Here is a 14,978-nt window from a genome sequence, read left to right on the forward strand (position 1 = left end):
TGACATTGCAGAATGCAGGACACACACCTCCCCCCCCCCCCCGCCACAACCACCGATTTAAAGTGCATTTCAATGAATATAAAACTTAACTCATACTACTCAGTTCTGCTTTCAGACCTGAGCCTCTGTGCTGACAGACTGTCAGTGCAAACACATTTGATTATGCTTTCGTCTGAAGCAAATAGCACTGCCAAATCTTGCCAGTAGATGTCCTCTTCTATAAATTTGAAATCAAATAGCCATGATTAAGACGAAACAAAACAAGATCTACCATTAACTTCAGTGAGAACTCTTGCTAAGTAAGTTCTAGTGCAGATGTTGCAGCAATGCATCTTTCCTGGCCATTGGCCATGCTTGCTAGCACTGGTGTGAGTTGCAGTTCCACAACATCTGGAGGGCCAGAGACAGCACTAACCATGCACAAGAGGGTGGTGTCCGCAAATTTGGGGGATCACTTTGTATGCAGGTATGCAATAAAATATTAGGGGGGAACCCTCAGCATTGAAGGCCAGCCCCCCGCAAAAAAAGAGAAAAAAATACAGTTCAGTGGGAATGAAATGCAAATAATGCTGACTGATATCTAGAGGTAGTGCTGGAGGAATTGGGGGGGGGTACAAAACTGGGCCAGAGGGGAAATAGAATATCCTGGAAGAGGGCGAAGTCCTAGCCAGCCAAGATGCCAGTCAACCATGGATACTCCACAGCTGCAACATTTTCTTACAGTCCCCATTTATTTTATTTCATGAATGTTGTGAATCACCCAACTCTTGCTGCCCTACAGTAGATATATTCTCAGGGAAGGTCACGTCAACGAAACAAAACTGAAACTGAAACACATTGTGCCCTCATCTACACTAGATCACAAGGCTTGGTGTGAAGACACATGATGCTGTGACTGTGAGAAACTGGGCTCGATGGGAGGTCACATCTGAACTCTGTGTATGCTGTCTTCATATACAGGCAGAATGGGAGTGTGGTTCAATCAATAAAATAGCATTTAAAGTCTGTACTGAGTCTATAGAGAATGGCTAACCTGTTTGTTTCTTGTACTATTCCGTCCAACATTGCTTTCCTCCAAGGAAGGCTACATACAAGTTACCATTTACTCTGACTCCAATGCATTCCCATCAGTGGTGTTTGAAGGCGTTTGCAGATGGCATTAGCCACAATCCATATCTATCCTGCATTTCCCCCCGCCCCAAGAAATCCTCACGTTTGATGCGTTTCCCCTCAAACCAGCTTTCATCCCATTTGAAGACACAAGATGCACTTAAGCTGATTTGTGTACAGTTCAGACAGCTGTTGCATCAGTGCAGAAGACAGCTTCCTTGAATTGGTGTTTGGAGAGTTACAGGTGCACTCTCCACTTCCTCTGTGGTATGTGCAGCAAGTGCAAATGAGACTTGGAAGTCAGTGGGGTGAAATGACCTTGCTGTGTTTTATGTAGCTAATGTGTACATACCCCAGAGTTAAGCAGGGGAGTGCTAGAAGTTAAAATACCATTACTCTCCACCCCTCCAAAAGGTTGGTTCAATTTTCTTGGAATGAAGGTCAGCTGAGATTGCAGTGTCTTTAAGATATATGGTTTTATTTACTCATATGTACAACTTGAGCCTAGGATGGTGAGGCTCACAGCATGAACATCCCCAAAGAACTCACTCCTCCATTAGTCACAGTTTTAGGTTCAGCACAGAGCACAGAAGCGTAGAATCATAAGACATATCTCTCCACCTGCAGCTTCTCATGTTCAGCTTTTCAGCTCACAGGCACAACAACTGTTTAGTCCAGCCCTCCCCTCACTCTCTGTCCTTTGGCCTATTGTTCTCCATCGCTTCACTGTAGCTGTGGCAACCTAGCTTATTATTGCTGATGAGGGCACTGAAGTGGCCAGCTAATTGTTTTACAAAGAAACTTGTCTGACCAGTTCAACAACCTATTCTACTAGATTCTAACCCCCCACTGGATATAGGATCCCAAGAATTGGAAGGGACTCGGGGCATCATTCGAACTACCCCACCCCCCAAATACCACTAAGATTGCTAAGCTTGTTGAGTGATATGTCAAGGAGAAATGTGAATGGTGGTGTCCAATACTTGAAACAGGTACAAATGCTACCACATAGGAATAGATAAGAATGGAAGTACATACCAAACTATTGATTTTGAATAGTACTCTGAGGGGGAGGTGGTACCCAAGGATATTCTCCAGCTCCCTTATATTTGCACAAACATGAGTGATGTTCTTATTCCAGAGCAGATAACCTGACGTATGAACAGTCTTGTGTTAATGCTAGAAAAGTTTTAAAACCATGATTTTTAAAAAAATATATTTTCCTGTGTTCTTTTACACTGGCCATGTTATTTTGAAATGTTAGCATCTATTGCCACGACATTTTCAAGATTATGTGTACTTTGCGAGAGCTACAAACATAATTGTGACAGCAACAAACATTAACTCCGATAAAAGGCTGCACAAAATCTCTTTCAGTCTAGGGAAAATCTGTTGCTTGTCTGTTTTCTAAGCTACTTTTATAGAGAAGAAGGGTAAGAAAAGCACAAACATGAAATTTAATTTCATATTCATTTTGATAAAAACACGTTCTGTAATGTAATGGTTATTTCTAAGTTCTAAACCAATATGAGTTGCCCGGTATTTTCCCACACACACATTTGCAGTGCTTTTCTTTGTTTTAGAATTTGCAAGCGTGCTCTTGGCAGCTAAATAATATGTCTCGCTGTAAAGTTAATACTACTTATTAAAAACCACCGACATGGTAGTTTCAGATTTCGAACTCCAGACTTTTTTCTTTTACTGTGTGAGAAATTCCTACACTGTGGAATGGGCACGTATCAGGCACTGAGAAAGCCCAGCTGGAGATTTACTCACAGATTTTCTTGTTCTCCATGGTTAGTGTAAATGACTCCATAGGTTCGGCATTCTTTTTCCACTCGCTTGCAATGTTTAATCATGTTGTATTCATTTTTCATTGAAGAGTCCCTTCTATAGATTTGATTGCCATTTCACAATGGCATTAAAAATACCTATTTTTTGGCACCTGCTAAAAACAGTTTTGTTTAGGCAAGCCTGTCTGGACATGTAGAATGCTGACATGTGTTTTAATATAGTTTTTAACTTATTGTTGATTTTAATTATTTTCTGAATATTTTAAATACTGTTTTTAACTCTTTTTTCTTATAGTTTTACTGTTTTATCCTTTTATGTACACACACACACAGAGAGAGAGCTTTATTGCAGTCTATAGACGCAAAATACACAGTATAGCAATGATATATATATCAACAGTTATTGAGATGTAGGAACGGCCTTGCTAGTCAACAAAGGAGTTTTAGCCCATGCATACTGGTTTTAAGTAAGGTTTTATTACAATACAACAGTATATAACCTTGCAAAATAAACAAATAAAATTATTTCCCCAGGTAGAACCACTACTCAGGTTTTAAAAAGGAGGCCGTATCGCCAGTTTTGTGTTTGGAATTTCTACAGAACATTGCTTGCCAGGTTCAGACCTTGAGATGAGCTCCTTTATTTTTAAGGCTGCAATCCTGCACACTTATACTTGGGAGCAGAGCCAACTCACCAGTGAAGTGGGTCAATGCACCCAGCTCAGGCAGCAGAAGCAGAAAAGACAACACCTCATTCACCACCGGCACCACCGCCAGAACACTTCCCTCTCGCCCGTGAGAAGCAGGCATTCCAGCACACAGCGTTGCAGCTCATCTTCTGGGGTGGAGAAGATGCGAAGCAATGCCTTGACTCTCTGCAAGTTTGATGAGAGGTGGGAGCATCCTGCTGGTGGCTGAAATGGAATGGATAGGGTGCAGCAGGGCAGGGAGCTGCACATTCCTGTTGCACCTCAGGTGGCAAAATGGGATGGACCACCCCTCCTTGGGAGTAAGAGCCATTTAACTCAGTGGGACTTTCTTCTTATGCAGATGGGCATAAGGTTAGGTTGTAAGAACTGTAGGCATTTCATGGGTCAAGACACAGCTGATGAAATTCTGCCTTCTGTGCAAGTCCTAAAGAAGGCTAATGGAATTCTTTTTCCTATGAACCTTAAAATCAGCTAAAAAAGCAGACAGGTGAATCTAAGATCCCATCTGCACAGCAATTTATTTTCAGCAAATGGATAGATGCCAAAGCAGTGCAACAATTCCCCAGAGTCCTTACAGACATGTTGGAGGCCAGAGCCTTGGGTAGTCCCTGTCAGCTGTGTAGCTGATGGGAGCAGAGGTCCATTGGTCTATTTAGACAGTGTGGTGTAGTGGTTCTGAGGGATAGACTCGTAATCTGGTGAACCGGGTTCGCATCTCCGCTCCTCCACATGCAGCTGCTGGGTGACCTTGGGCCAGTCACACTTCTTTGAAGTCTCTCAGCCCCACTCACCTCACAGAGTGTTTGTGGTGGGGGAGGAAGGGAAAGGAGAATGTTAGCCGCTTTGAGACTCCTTCGGGTAGTGATAAAGCGGGATGTCAAATCCAAACCCTTCATCATCTTCTTCTTCTTTAGTGCAGTATTGCTGATACTGATTGGCCCACTGACTGACGCTCTAGAGTTTCAGGCAAGGATCTCGCCCAACCCTGCCTGGAGCAAACACTGTACCACTGAGCTACGATGGACCTTCCCTTATGGACCACTGCAATGCATATTACAGCACAATTTACATTATTGGGTTCTGGGTGTCCATATAAGGTGTGCTCAAGGGAAGTTACAAAACTCACTTCTCTTGTTGTGCTTTGATTTGGCACTTAAAGCCCTGTAGATACAGCTCAGATGTGTCCTCCTGAGTACACTCCACCAGATAGAAAAGTTCCCACAATAAAGGCTTTTGGAGTCATGGATAGTTTTACAACATTTGCAAAAACATCCTGATTCCTTCTGCTGTAGGAAACGCTCTTCAGCTTGATATTCAAGCTTGATATACAGCTGTTTCAGGATAGTAAGTCATGAACAGCAGGACTCTCTGTTTGAAAACATTTGCCAGCCGAAAAGAGAGCCATTGACCTTGCTTGCGACTCTTGAAAATGCCAGCTAGCCAGAAAGAGGCGTATATTATATTACGGGCATGTGATTTGTCAGTGTTACACTGCATGCCTTGCAGAAGGTCATTTGCAAGGTCATTGTGGCACAAACTGAAACGGAGGATTCCATACAGCTTCTCTAGTGTGTAGTGGGCCACCATTCATTGGAGCTGATGATACTTTCCATAGTTGCTATGTTTTATTACAGTGGATTTTTGCACTTTGCTTGTGGCGCTGATGGTGTAAAATACCCTACATGGAACACACCAAAAGAACAGCACATGCATATACACAACAGTTGTACTGTAGTCTGTGCTGAATACTATGGAAAACACCACCAGCATAACCCTAAAGAAGCAAATCCCATTGAGTTCAATTGTACTGACTACTGGCTAGACCTGTGTAGGGTTGTGTTGTAAAGGTGGGTAATTACTGTCACAGCTGGTTTACAAAATTTACAGTTTATAGAGGCAGCAGAAGCACTGAAAAGGATCAGATTGGAACGTCTATGCTGGCATCACCATATTCTCCCCTGCCCACCCCGATGTCCAAGGCAGGGGGGAAATAACAGGGTTACATTACATATAAATTGAGACGTTTTCCATTGTGATATTTTGCACACTACGAACTATCTGGCTTTTAGTACTGGCTAGCTCAGCTGGTCTCTGAAGAATTGCTAACCACCATAAACCTTAATGTGCTTTGCCCTTTGCAGAACTCTTTCCTTTCATAAAACTGTATGATTGAGTTCTATGGAGATCAAAAGTGCTTTAAATGTTACGCTTGAGCCTTCCTGCTTTTTTTTCTTTAAGTACATCATATTAAGTACATCATATGCTCCATAATCCAAAACTGTACCAAGACTCTCTTTTACATACAATGAACTGAAACAGAGATTTCTTCCCTAACCCACCCACCCCCCAAAAAATCCACAAGGCTTTTTTATTACCATTGAAAGCATGGCTATAAAAAAATAAAACCAGAATTGGATTTGCATTCCAGTTTTTCAAGCACCGATTTAGTTTGAAGAAAGCCCACCAAAACATTTAAGTGCTCCTCTCCGTTGGAGGGGCCTCTTAAATGGAAATAGTAAAATAGAGCATCAAAAACTGTTTTGGGGGTACTATTTGATTTCTAAAGGCTTCTGTGTAAAATGATACCGCCATGGCAGTAAAGATAGAGGCAGCGCAAAACCCTAGAGGCAGGAACATCAGTGTCCAATGGCTCCCCTAGTGGCCAAAATATACGGTAATGACAATTTGCTCCTTTCAGAAGCAAACTGCCTCACCCTACCTGGTTAAGGCTGTTTACTTGCTATAAAAAGCAGAGGTGTGTGAAAATTGCCTCTCAGAATTCTCCACTTTATTTGTGGGCAGAAAAACAGGAGTGCTATTTCAGCAAAATTTCTACGAGGGAGGAGAAATTATCCAAAATTTTCTTAGGAATGGAGCTGACCATTAGCCATGGAAATATCTTCATTCCTTTTCTCTAAAGTTTCTCTCCATCTTCTCCCCCTGCTGCAAATGAAAGCAACTTTGTTGAAAGCCTGGCCGCCATTCTGCATCCTCCACACAGACCTGAAGTTGTTCCAGGTCACAGAAGAGGGGGAACTGATGTTTGCCACACACAAAAATGGTAGAACATATTCAAATAAAATTCTACAAAGTGGCCATCTTTCTCTCATCCCACAAGAAAAAGATAACCTCAGAACCTGTCTCAGAAAAATGTATTCTAAGAATTTTCAGCTCATCTCATAAAAACAGCATGTCGGTGTTGTTTTTCTCCTCAGTTGGGAAAAATACACATATGAAAATATAACTTAAATTCTATCTGTCATTTTGGGCATCTCAAAACATGAAGTGTTTTTATGTGTGAGCCAGCTCTGCCTGCATGTCCATTCTTGACAATAACTAGGGTTTTAACATAGCACAGTTTAAAAACCCAACATAGAATTATATAATATTAAAATATAGATGTCTTGGTTAAATATAATGTCATTCCCCTTGTAGAAAGGAAGACAGGGCAAATATATTCACAAATGTACACATTTTAAAGTGACGTCTCCTCTATATACATATTTTTGGTCCAGTGGAATTCCAAGGGCCTCGGATTTCAATGGAGAGCCTCCTTCTCATTGCTGTTGGGAGTTCTCAGCAATGTCTGAACGTGGCCGGAGCTGGTCTCAAATCTCAGCCAGCTCATAGTACATGATAGATGAGCTTGGGATGAGGGGTCTCCGGAGTGCCTGGCTGTGACTCAGGGCTGGCACCAGGAGAATCCTGCAGCAAAGTGGAGTCCTGCAGAGAGAGGCCCGCCTGGTCCGAGGAAGAGATTCTATCCACTATGCTGGATAAACAATCCAGACTGGAGAGGGCTGTGCTCACTTCAGACGGATAGACTGGGGTGGGGGAAGAAACAAAGGACATTCAATGGAAAGTAAGACATTAGACTTTGCATTAGATGGACAGACTTAAGGCCTGTGGGATCTCTCTCTCTCTTTAGGTAAAACCAGTGCTTTCCCCCCCCCCAGGGGCACTCAATGGTACGTGGTACTGGCACCTCTTTTTGTTGTTGTTTAAGAGTGTGGCACTTACTGTAACAACTTCACGGTGAGTACCGACATCTCTTTTTCTAGAAAAAAAGCACTGGGTAAAGAAAACCCTGAGATCCACTAATCAGAGCTAGATCCAAAATAGAGATTGGTGTTGGGGTGGAGTCAGAGGCAAAATGGTGGTTCAGGGACAGAACCAATTACCTCCTGCTTTGAGATGATTTGCCTCTACAAATCTACATCTGAGGCTGCAAACATGACACACAGTCACACTGGAGTTCCCCCCTCAAAGAATTCTGGACACTGTAGTTTATTAAGGGATGCTGGGGACTGTAATTCTGTGAGGTGTAAATTGCAACGGCCAAAATTATTTGAGGGGGGAAATGGGCTTTAGATGGGCTTTAAAAGTATAGTCTGTAGGCAGCTTGAGTTCGTTTGTTCAGCATAATCTTCACATGAGGCAAAAGCGTCCTTTGCTGTTGCTATCATTAAACAACTGAGAACCAAACCCCGCTGCTGATCTAGCACCCAGAAATCTACCAGCAGATCTCAATCTACCTTCTGCCATCTCCTGATCACTATGGTTTATTGCTTTGTATATTATTTTTTTTATCCCAGCTTGAGCATTTTTAATGAATAGGCAGTTGGCAGAGAATGGTCTTGAGTTTATCAGCACTTCCTTGGAGTGGGAAAAGGAAGCTAAGCCTTACCATTTTGGAGATCAGAGCAATAGATGTTGTCATGAGCGACGTTTCTTCTGGACCACATCGGGATGTTGCAGTCAGCCTGAAAGATGAGAGAAGAAATGAGTTTCATAGCAGTTCCTGCAATGCCTACTACTTCTGCTGCATTGGTGTTGGGCATCCAAGAAGGAGCACCCCAGAATAAGACAGGAAGCTATGGCAATATGGAGGTTACGTTCCACCTCCACTGACAGGCAGGAGACCTTTGAATACCAGTTGCTGGAAACGGCAGGTCGGTAGAATGCTGTTGTGCTCAGGATATGCCTGGGGGCTTCCCAAGGGTATCTGGTTGGCCACTGTGAGAATAGGATGTTGGACTAGATGGGTCACTGGCCTGATCTAGCAGGCTCTTCTTATGTTCAACAGGGGAAGCTGCTTTGGTCTACCTAGCTCAGCATTGTGAGTTGCCAGGGACTGAACCTGAGGCCATTTTCTTGCAAAAGCATGCAAAAAGCACGAGAGCCAGTGTGGTGTAGTGGTTAAGAGCCGTAGTCTCGTAATCTGGGGAACCGGGTTTGCGTCCCCGCTCCTCCACATGCAGCTGCTGGGTGACCTTGGGCTAGTCACACTTCTTTGAAGTCTCTCAGCCCCACTCACCTCACAGAGTGTTTGTTGTGGGGGAGGAAGGGAAAGGAGAATGTTAGCCGCTTTGAGACTCCTTCAGGTAGTGATAAAGCGGGATATCAAATCCAAACTCTTCTTCTTCTCTCCTGCTAAGCTACAACCATTCCCATAAGTGAACCTTCTCAGCAAAGGTTTTCTTTCACAAAGAAACTTTATGGATGGACTTTACTCATAGTCTGACGGACAGATTTTCTCCCAGGTTAGGGTGACTAGCAATGACCCTGTGACTGCGGATGTGTGGGTGCTTGGTTTTGTGTTATCTCAAACCAGGTGCCTTGTTTGAAATTGATTCTGCCTATTTGTTTTGCTGCTGTCCTTTTTCGCCGAAGCAGCTTCCTTCTTCCGTAGTCCAAAAGATTCTGGGTCCTGGACAGTAGTGTTTGTAAGAAGCTGCCCATGGAAGCTCCTCATGCTTAGCTTCCAAAACAAGAGATTTGGGCCTGTGCGGTTTATGGAGCCACCTGCCTTGAAAGCCCTGCTTGCAACAACCCCTGGTGTGTGGTTACTCAGTGGAATGTTTATGTACAGTACTCAGAGACTCTCTATACCACGCCACATGTTCAAGGTTGAGACCTGGCATTAAAAGAAGGAGCCCTGGTGAGCTGTGCTTCACTTTGAAGTCTTGATCTTGCCTACCTTTCAAGAGGAAGTTGGTTGGAAGACCTTCCCAACTACAGGTATGTGATACTATAGTGTTATTATAGAATTATATAGTATTGCTGCTGCTGCTGCTGCTGCTGCAGAAAAGCAACGGAGTAGCAGCTTAAAATCTATGCGGTGCAACAAAGAATTGGCTGCATGAGTTTTTGTTCTCCACAACTACTCTGTAATCACAATTTCATTTCTGAAATGCACTTCATTTCTATCCAACTCCACTTCTCTCCATCCCTGCTCCCCCACCTCCCAGTGAACTACGTATGCAAATATATATATCCTTGCCTATTCCGATTACACTTCATGGATCTGACAGACTCCAGCCTACAAAAATTTACTAATGAACCAAAGGAGGAGGCCTCTCAATAAAGCATGCAGAATAGCAAAACCACAAACAAATGTGTGATAAGACTCTTTGTTACAATATTACTACAAATAGTAGTACAGTGGTACCTCGGGTTAAGTACTTAATTCGTTCCGGAGGTCCGTTCTTAACCTGAAACTGTTCTTAACCTGAAGTACCACTTTAGCCTATGGGGCCTCCTGGTGCTGCCGGGCCACCGGAGCACGATTTCTGTTCTCGTCCTGAAGCAAAGTTCTTAACCCGAGGTACTATTTCTGGGTTAGCGGAGTCTGTAACCTGAAGCTTATGTAACCTGAAGCGTATGTAACCTGAGGTACCACTGTAATCGCATGGGCAGATCAGCTACTGAGATTGCTTCCAGACAGGAGTTTTTTGCTGTGCGTCCACACACAAGTTTTGTTTTTTGCAGTGTCCACACCCCCATAACATCATCAGGCTGCAAGCCCATATTTTTTTTTGGGGGGGGTGTTTTATATTTAATCCAGATTTAATCTGACAGCTGAACATCCAAAAAGTTTTTTTGAAAAAAACAAACTGTTGGACATCTACACTTGCTGCTAGAGTGGAAGCTCATTAGCGTCATTTGCGGGGGGGGGGGATTGTCACATGTGTGATGGTGACCTTTTTGTGGGTGGCCTCTATCACTCCCTCTGCTACTTCTATTTGCTGCTTACCCAAGCACAAGTGGCCATTTTGTTCTGGGTGCCCAAACAATGCAAGCATACATATTCCCACCAATTGTAGCCTACTGAAGACATGGCCAGATTTCATCAGCCCAGTTAGAAGGAGCTGGTTTCTCAGGGACTCTGCTGGGTGGGAACACCTTGCAGACTAATATGTGCATTGCAGGGGGTTGGACTAGATGACCCTTGGGGTCCCTACCAACTTGATAATCCTATGATTCTATTCTATGATCATGCGTTGTGCACTTTTAAAAACACATCATTGCAGAGGTTTTGTGCAGCACCTCTATATCTCCTGTGCAAGCCTTAATCCAGTAAATATCAGCTCTTGCACAAGACCTTGATTTAAAAATTAAAAAAAGTAACAGAAATTTATTTTGTTTAGTGCAAGCTTCCATTTTCTGGTTGTGAAACAAAATAATTGATGCTTTTGCACATTTCCTGGTTTGTTAATTTTTCAAGATGATGTGCGCACACACACACAGGTACAGAAATATCTGCACACATGCCCAGAACAGAAAATGGCACTGGAGAGGAGGGACTGTACTATCTCTCAATACACTCCATCAACTTCCACCCTCTGGTGTGGATGGGAAGCAATGGAATAGCAACGAAAATCCATGACTGGGAGAGGGGGAGAGGACAGGAATGTGTGTAAGCTGATGTTCCAGACAGATGGTGCCAGACAAATAATGTACACAGAAAAATAGGATCTGAGTGGCCCATTTGCGATTTAAGCACTTCCCCACAATCTGGCAGGCGCACCCTGATTGCCACAGCTGGTAGTAGTAACGGTAGCATTTCTTATGAATTTGGTTAAATCGGATGGGAGCCTGGCCCTTGCCTGAGCAGAGTATACTTGAAACCATTGAGAAGGCAGCCAGCCAGCCCAGGCGCAGTTTTAGGAGTTCCCTTTGACTTCCTATATTTCCTCAACGCTGTGCTCCGAGGAAGAAGGGGAAGGAAGGCCAAGCAACCCGGGGCATCTCCAATCTGTGTGAGCTGCACTGACCATGGAGAATGGATTGCAGCAAGGGAAAGCCGCGGCCAGCCAGGACAGGACCCTTTCCCAAGCGCATCCGGAGCCAAATGCCTGGTGAAAAGAATGTGGTTTCAACAACAACAACAACAACAACAGCCCCATAACACAATGTGGGAGGGAGGCCGTTCTCTTCATCAGCAGGGAAGAAAAACTGGGAGAAAACAAGCGTCATCTCAGAAGGAGCTGTTGTTTCCACCATTATCTTGTCCATCGTTAAATCTTTTGATCAAATAAACTTACAGTGGAAAACTCTGACAGTGCAATACTTGATCAGAAGTAAGTTAGTTCAAGAGGGCTAAATCCAAGGAAATTTACACACCGATTTCCCAGGATATTCCTCCTAAAGAAACGTGCTTAATAGGACCGCAGGCAAAACTGGATTAGTTAGAATTGAAGGACTTTTCATTTGCCTGTCGATTTCAAACGGCTTTTCAAGATCTGGGCGTCTGGCTAATTGCTTTCATTAAGAGTGATCTAGGACTAACACCACAAATCACAAACATGTTTACAGTGCTTCCGTAATAGGGAACACGCTGAGTTCAACGTTCGCTTGCTTCCAAGAAAACACGCACCGGGTCACAGCCGGAAGCTCATTGCCTCGCTTGGAATTTCCTGGCCACGCGCGTTACAAAGAATCGTGCGTAAGATCGCAGCGCAAAGTGAGCGCAAGTTTTGCCTTTACTCCTTTGCTGACCCTGCCGCGGCGGCAAAACGCGCGACTTTCTCACGCAACCGTGTGGTCCCATGCGATGCATAGTTAGTAAAACCGACGTGCCTCCTAGCAAAAATTCGGCTTATATTCCCAAATTATTTGGCCTAAAACTGCAGCCTTCCAGTTATTTAAGTCTTTTGCATTATGTCACATTACTTTGAAGGATATGCTCCTACCTTAGATCGACTTGATAAAAGTTGCTAGCTTCTGAACAACGCAAGGCTCTTCCTCAGAAGCAAACAATTTGGCCAATGACGCAACAGTTTATGAAATCACCCAAAATCCATTTTGTTCTGACGTAAGTCAATTCGTTTCAGTGTTCAGCATTAAAATATATCATACGCTCACATTTCTCACCATCTGCAGACATGCGAACGGCTCCCGTATTATTGTATTTGACCATCACCACCAGCAAAGAGATCTATCGAAATGGGAGGACTGGGTTCAAGCGCGTGCTCAGCAAGGAGAACTTACACCGCAATACTTCACCAACTTACTTGGGAATATTGAACTCAATACTTTGCTTTCCATCTGTCAGATGAGATGGATAACGACCTACCTCGCAGGACTGTTGTGGACGAGGAAAGCATTTCCAAAGCACATAGCAAATTCTCTAAACACGACTAGCAGTCTATCACAATGCCTTGCTCTGGGGGTGCGCGCACACGCAACTAGCGAGATGCTCCATTCTCGCATCAGCTTCGTGTGCGCGTGTACCTTGCTCACTGAGGTTCAAAAGATTCTCCACTCTTGCCGTTTCCCCTCTGTTAGCCTTTACCTTCCCATAGGCTGGTTTGTGTTTGTTTTTCTAATCTTTATATATATATATATATGGGTGCGCGATCGGTACTTATTGTGATCGCGCTTAGGCAAGCCGGAGCGGAAACCATATCAGGACAAACCCAGACATAAAATGATCGTCGGAGGCAGCGTCTTCCAAGATCGCTATGCCCTTCTGCTCTGCGGGAAGCCCGGGCGCAATGCGTAACCTTGAAGCGCCTTTTGTTTCCAGGCGGCTTAAGGAAGCGCCTGCCTTTCCCCTCGCCGCGCTCCGAAGCTCCCCGCGCGCTTCACACCCGCCACGACTCCCGACGTAGCCCCCGCGCAGCCGCTTCCTCTGGGAGAGCGCGAAGAGGTCCCCTTTCCCCTCCTGACCCGGTCCCCCAGCCTCGGGCGGGGTCCCTCCGAAGTCCTTACCAGGCCGTCGGAGCAGCTGGAGGTGGGGCTGTTGGGCTCGGAGCAACTTTGTCCGCCGGGCAAGCGGTAGTAGTGGTGCACTTGCTCCCTCAGCAGCTCCTGGAGGCTCTCGATGTAACGGATGGCGTTCCTCAGGATCTCCACCTTGGGCAGCCGCTGGCTGGGGTTGGCCGTGGTGCACCTCTTGAGAGCCTCGAAGGCTTGGTTGACTTTCTTCAGCCTCCGCCTCTCCCGCAGGGTGGCCGCCTTCCTCCTGTCCACCGTGCTCGACTTCTTCTTGCAGGCTTTGCAAGCCCACAGCAGGCAGTGGCCGGCTTGGTGGTGGCCCGTGGGCGCCCGGACGTGCTCCTCGCCGTCGGATCCCCCGGGCAGATCTGCCGGGTGCGCTCCGAAGGAAGAAGACGACGAGGAGGACGAGGAGGAGGCTGCCATCCGCTGCGCGAAGTCCTCTTCCACCAGTTCCTCCTCGGGGGAAGGGATGCAGGAAGAGCTGTCGTAGAAGAAGACGGCTGAGGATGGAGAGAACTGGCAGCCGTCCATCAACTCGTCCATCCTTGGAGCTGAGGGCGCGCCAGGCGCCCGGGATCTGGGAGCCGGGCAGGCCAGGCCGGGGCTCTTTATACCCGCAGGACAGGCTAGGCTGCCCACCCAGGGGCTGCCTACTTGCTCAGAGCATCATCGCCACGACCCCTACTTGGGGATGGGATTGGACGGGGGGACGTCTGTGTAGAGCTTCCCCCTCCTCTCTCCCAAGGGGACAACAGTCTCTTTCCCAGCTCCTTTTGGCTGCTGCCTTTTAAAGGCGCGGATCCGGGAGGCTCAATTAGTAACACTTTGGAGATCAGAGCAGAAGGAAGAGAAACAAGCAGGAGCAACCAGGAGCGGGTGGGGAGAGAGAGAGAGGCCTCCTTTCAAAAACGCGACGGCTCAGTTAAGTGTCAGGTCAGTTCCCGCCTTCAGGAAGCCGATGGCTCCATCCTAGGCCGTCTGTTTAGAAGGAAATCCCACAGGGCAAGCCCTCTCTCCAAGGAAGGGTGCATTCCTAACTCCACTTTCCTGGGAGTTTAGGACTTTCTTCTGAGTTGACGTGGCTGGGAATGCAGCTTTAGAACGGGCTGACCTTTGTTCTTAAGAGAACAAAGTTGGACAGTCGTCGAAGATTTCAGGTAGCCGCGCTTGTCCATGAAAGCAGAGGTGCCAAACGGAACACGAAGGACAATTGAAGGAACCTGCTCAAAAGCCATTAGGCAATGCGTCAGGCACATTCAGAAACGACCTTCCTGCTGTTCCTAGGAGTTAAAAATTATTATGTGTCCTCCCCGCCCCCCGCCGCCCCGTTTCAGAAGGACGATCGCAGCCCTAGAGTCTC

General features: G+C 45.5%; 1 protein-coding gene and 1 long non-coding RNA gene across 2 annotated transcripts; one reads left to right on the forward strand and one right to left on the reverse strand.

The window, feature by feature from the left end:
- The first annotated feature begins 3,280 nt into the window (after window positions 1-3,280).
- On the forward strand, window positions 3,281-5,954 carry LOC307224761. Its single transcript, XR_013842735.1, has 2 exons — window positions 3,281-4,274; window positions 4,533-5,954. It is a non-coding gene; the product is annotated as an uncharacterized lncRNA (long non-coding RNA).
- On the reverse strand, window positions 4,263-14,340 carry MYF5 (myogenic factor 5). Its single transcript, XM_079991860.1, has 3 exons — window positions 13,610-14,340; window positions 8,301-8,376; window positions 4,263-7,437 (listed from the first exon to the last, which is right to left on the reverse strand). The coding sequence occupies exons 1-3, from the start codon at window positions 14,159-14,161 to the stop codon at window positions 7,238-7,240; spliced, it is 828 nt and encodes a 275-aa protein (XP_079847986.1). The 5' UTR covers window positions 14,162-14,340; the 3' UTR covers window positions 4,263-7,237.
- Window positions 14,341-14,978: the final 638 nt, after the last annotated feature.

The sequence above is a fragment of the Podarcis cretensis genome, assembly GCF_951804945.1.
Source record: "Podarcis cretensis genome assembly, chromosome: 10".
Classification (NCBI taxonomy): Eukaryota; Metazoa; Chordata; class Lepidosauria; order Squamata; family Lacertidae; genus Podarcis; species Podarcis cretensis.

What these genes read in the sequence shown, in the direction of transcription:
- MYF5 (XM_079991860.1), bottom strand. Translation starts at nt 14,161, where the DNA reads ATGGACGAGTTGATGGACGGCTGCCAGTTCTCTCCATCCTCAGCCGTC. An exon ending in CCAGCTGCTCCGACGGCCTG is followed by an intron (nt 8,377 to 13,609) that starts GTAAGGACTTCG and finishes CTCATCTTTCAG; the next exon opens with GCTGACTGCAACATCCCGAT. An exon ending in TTGCTCTGATCTCCAAAATG is followed by an intron (nt 7,438 to 8,300) that starts GTAAGGCTTAGC and finishes CCCCCACCCCAG; the next exon opens with TCTATCCGTCTGAAGTGAGC.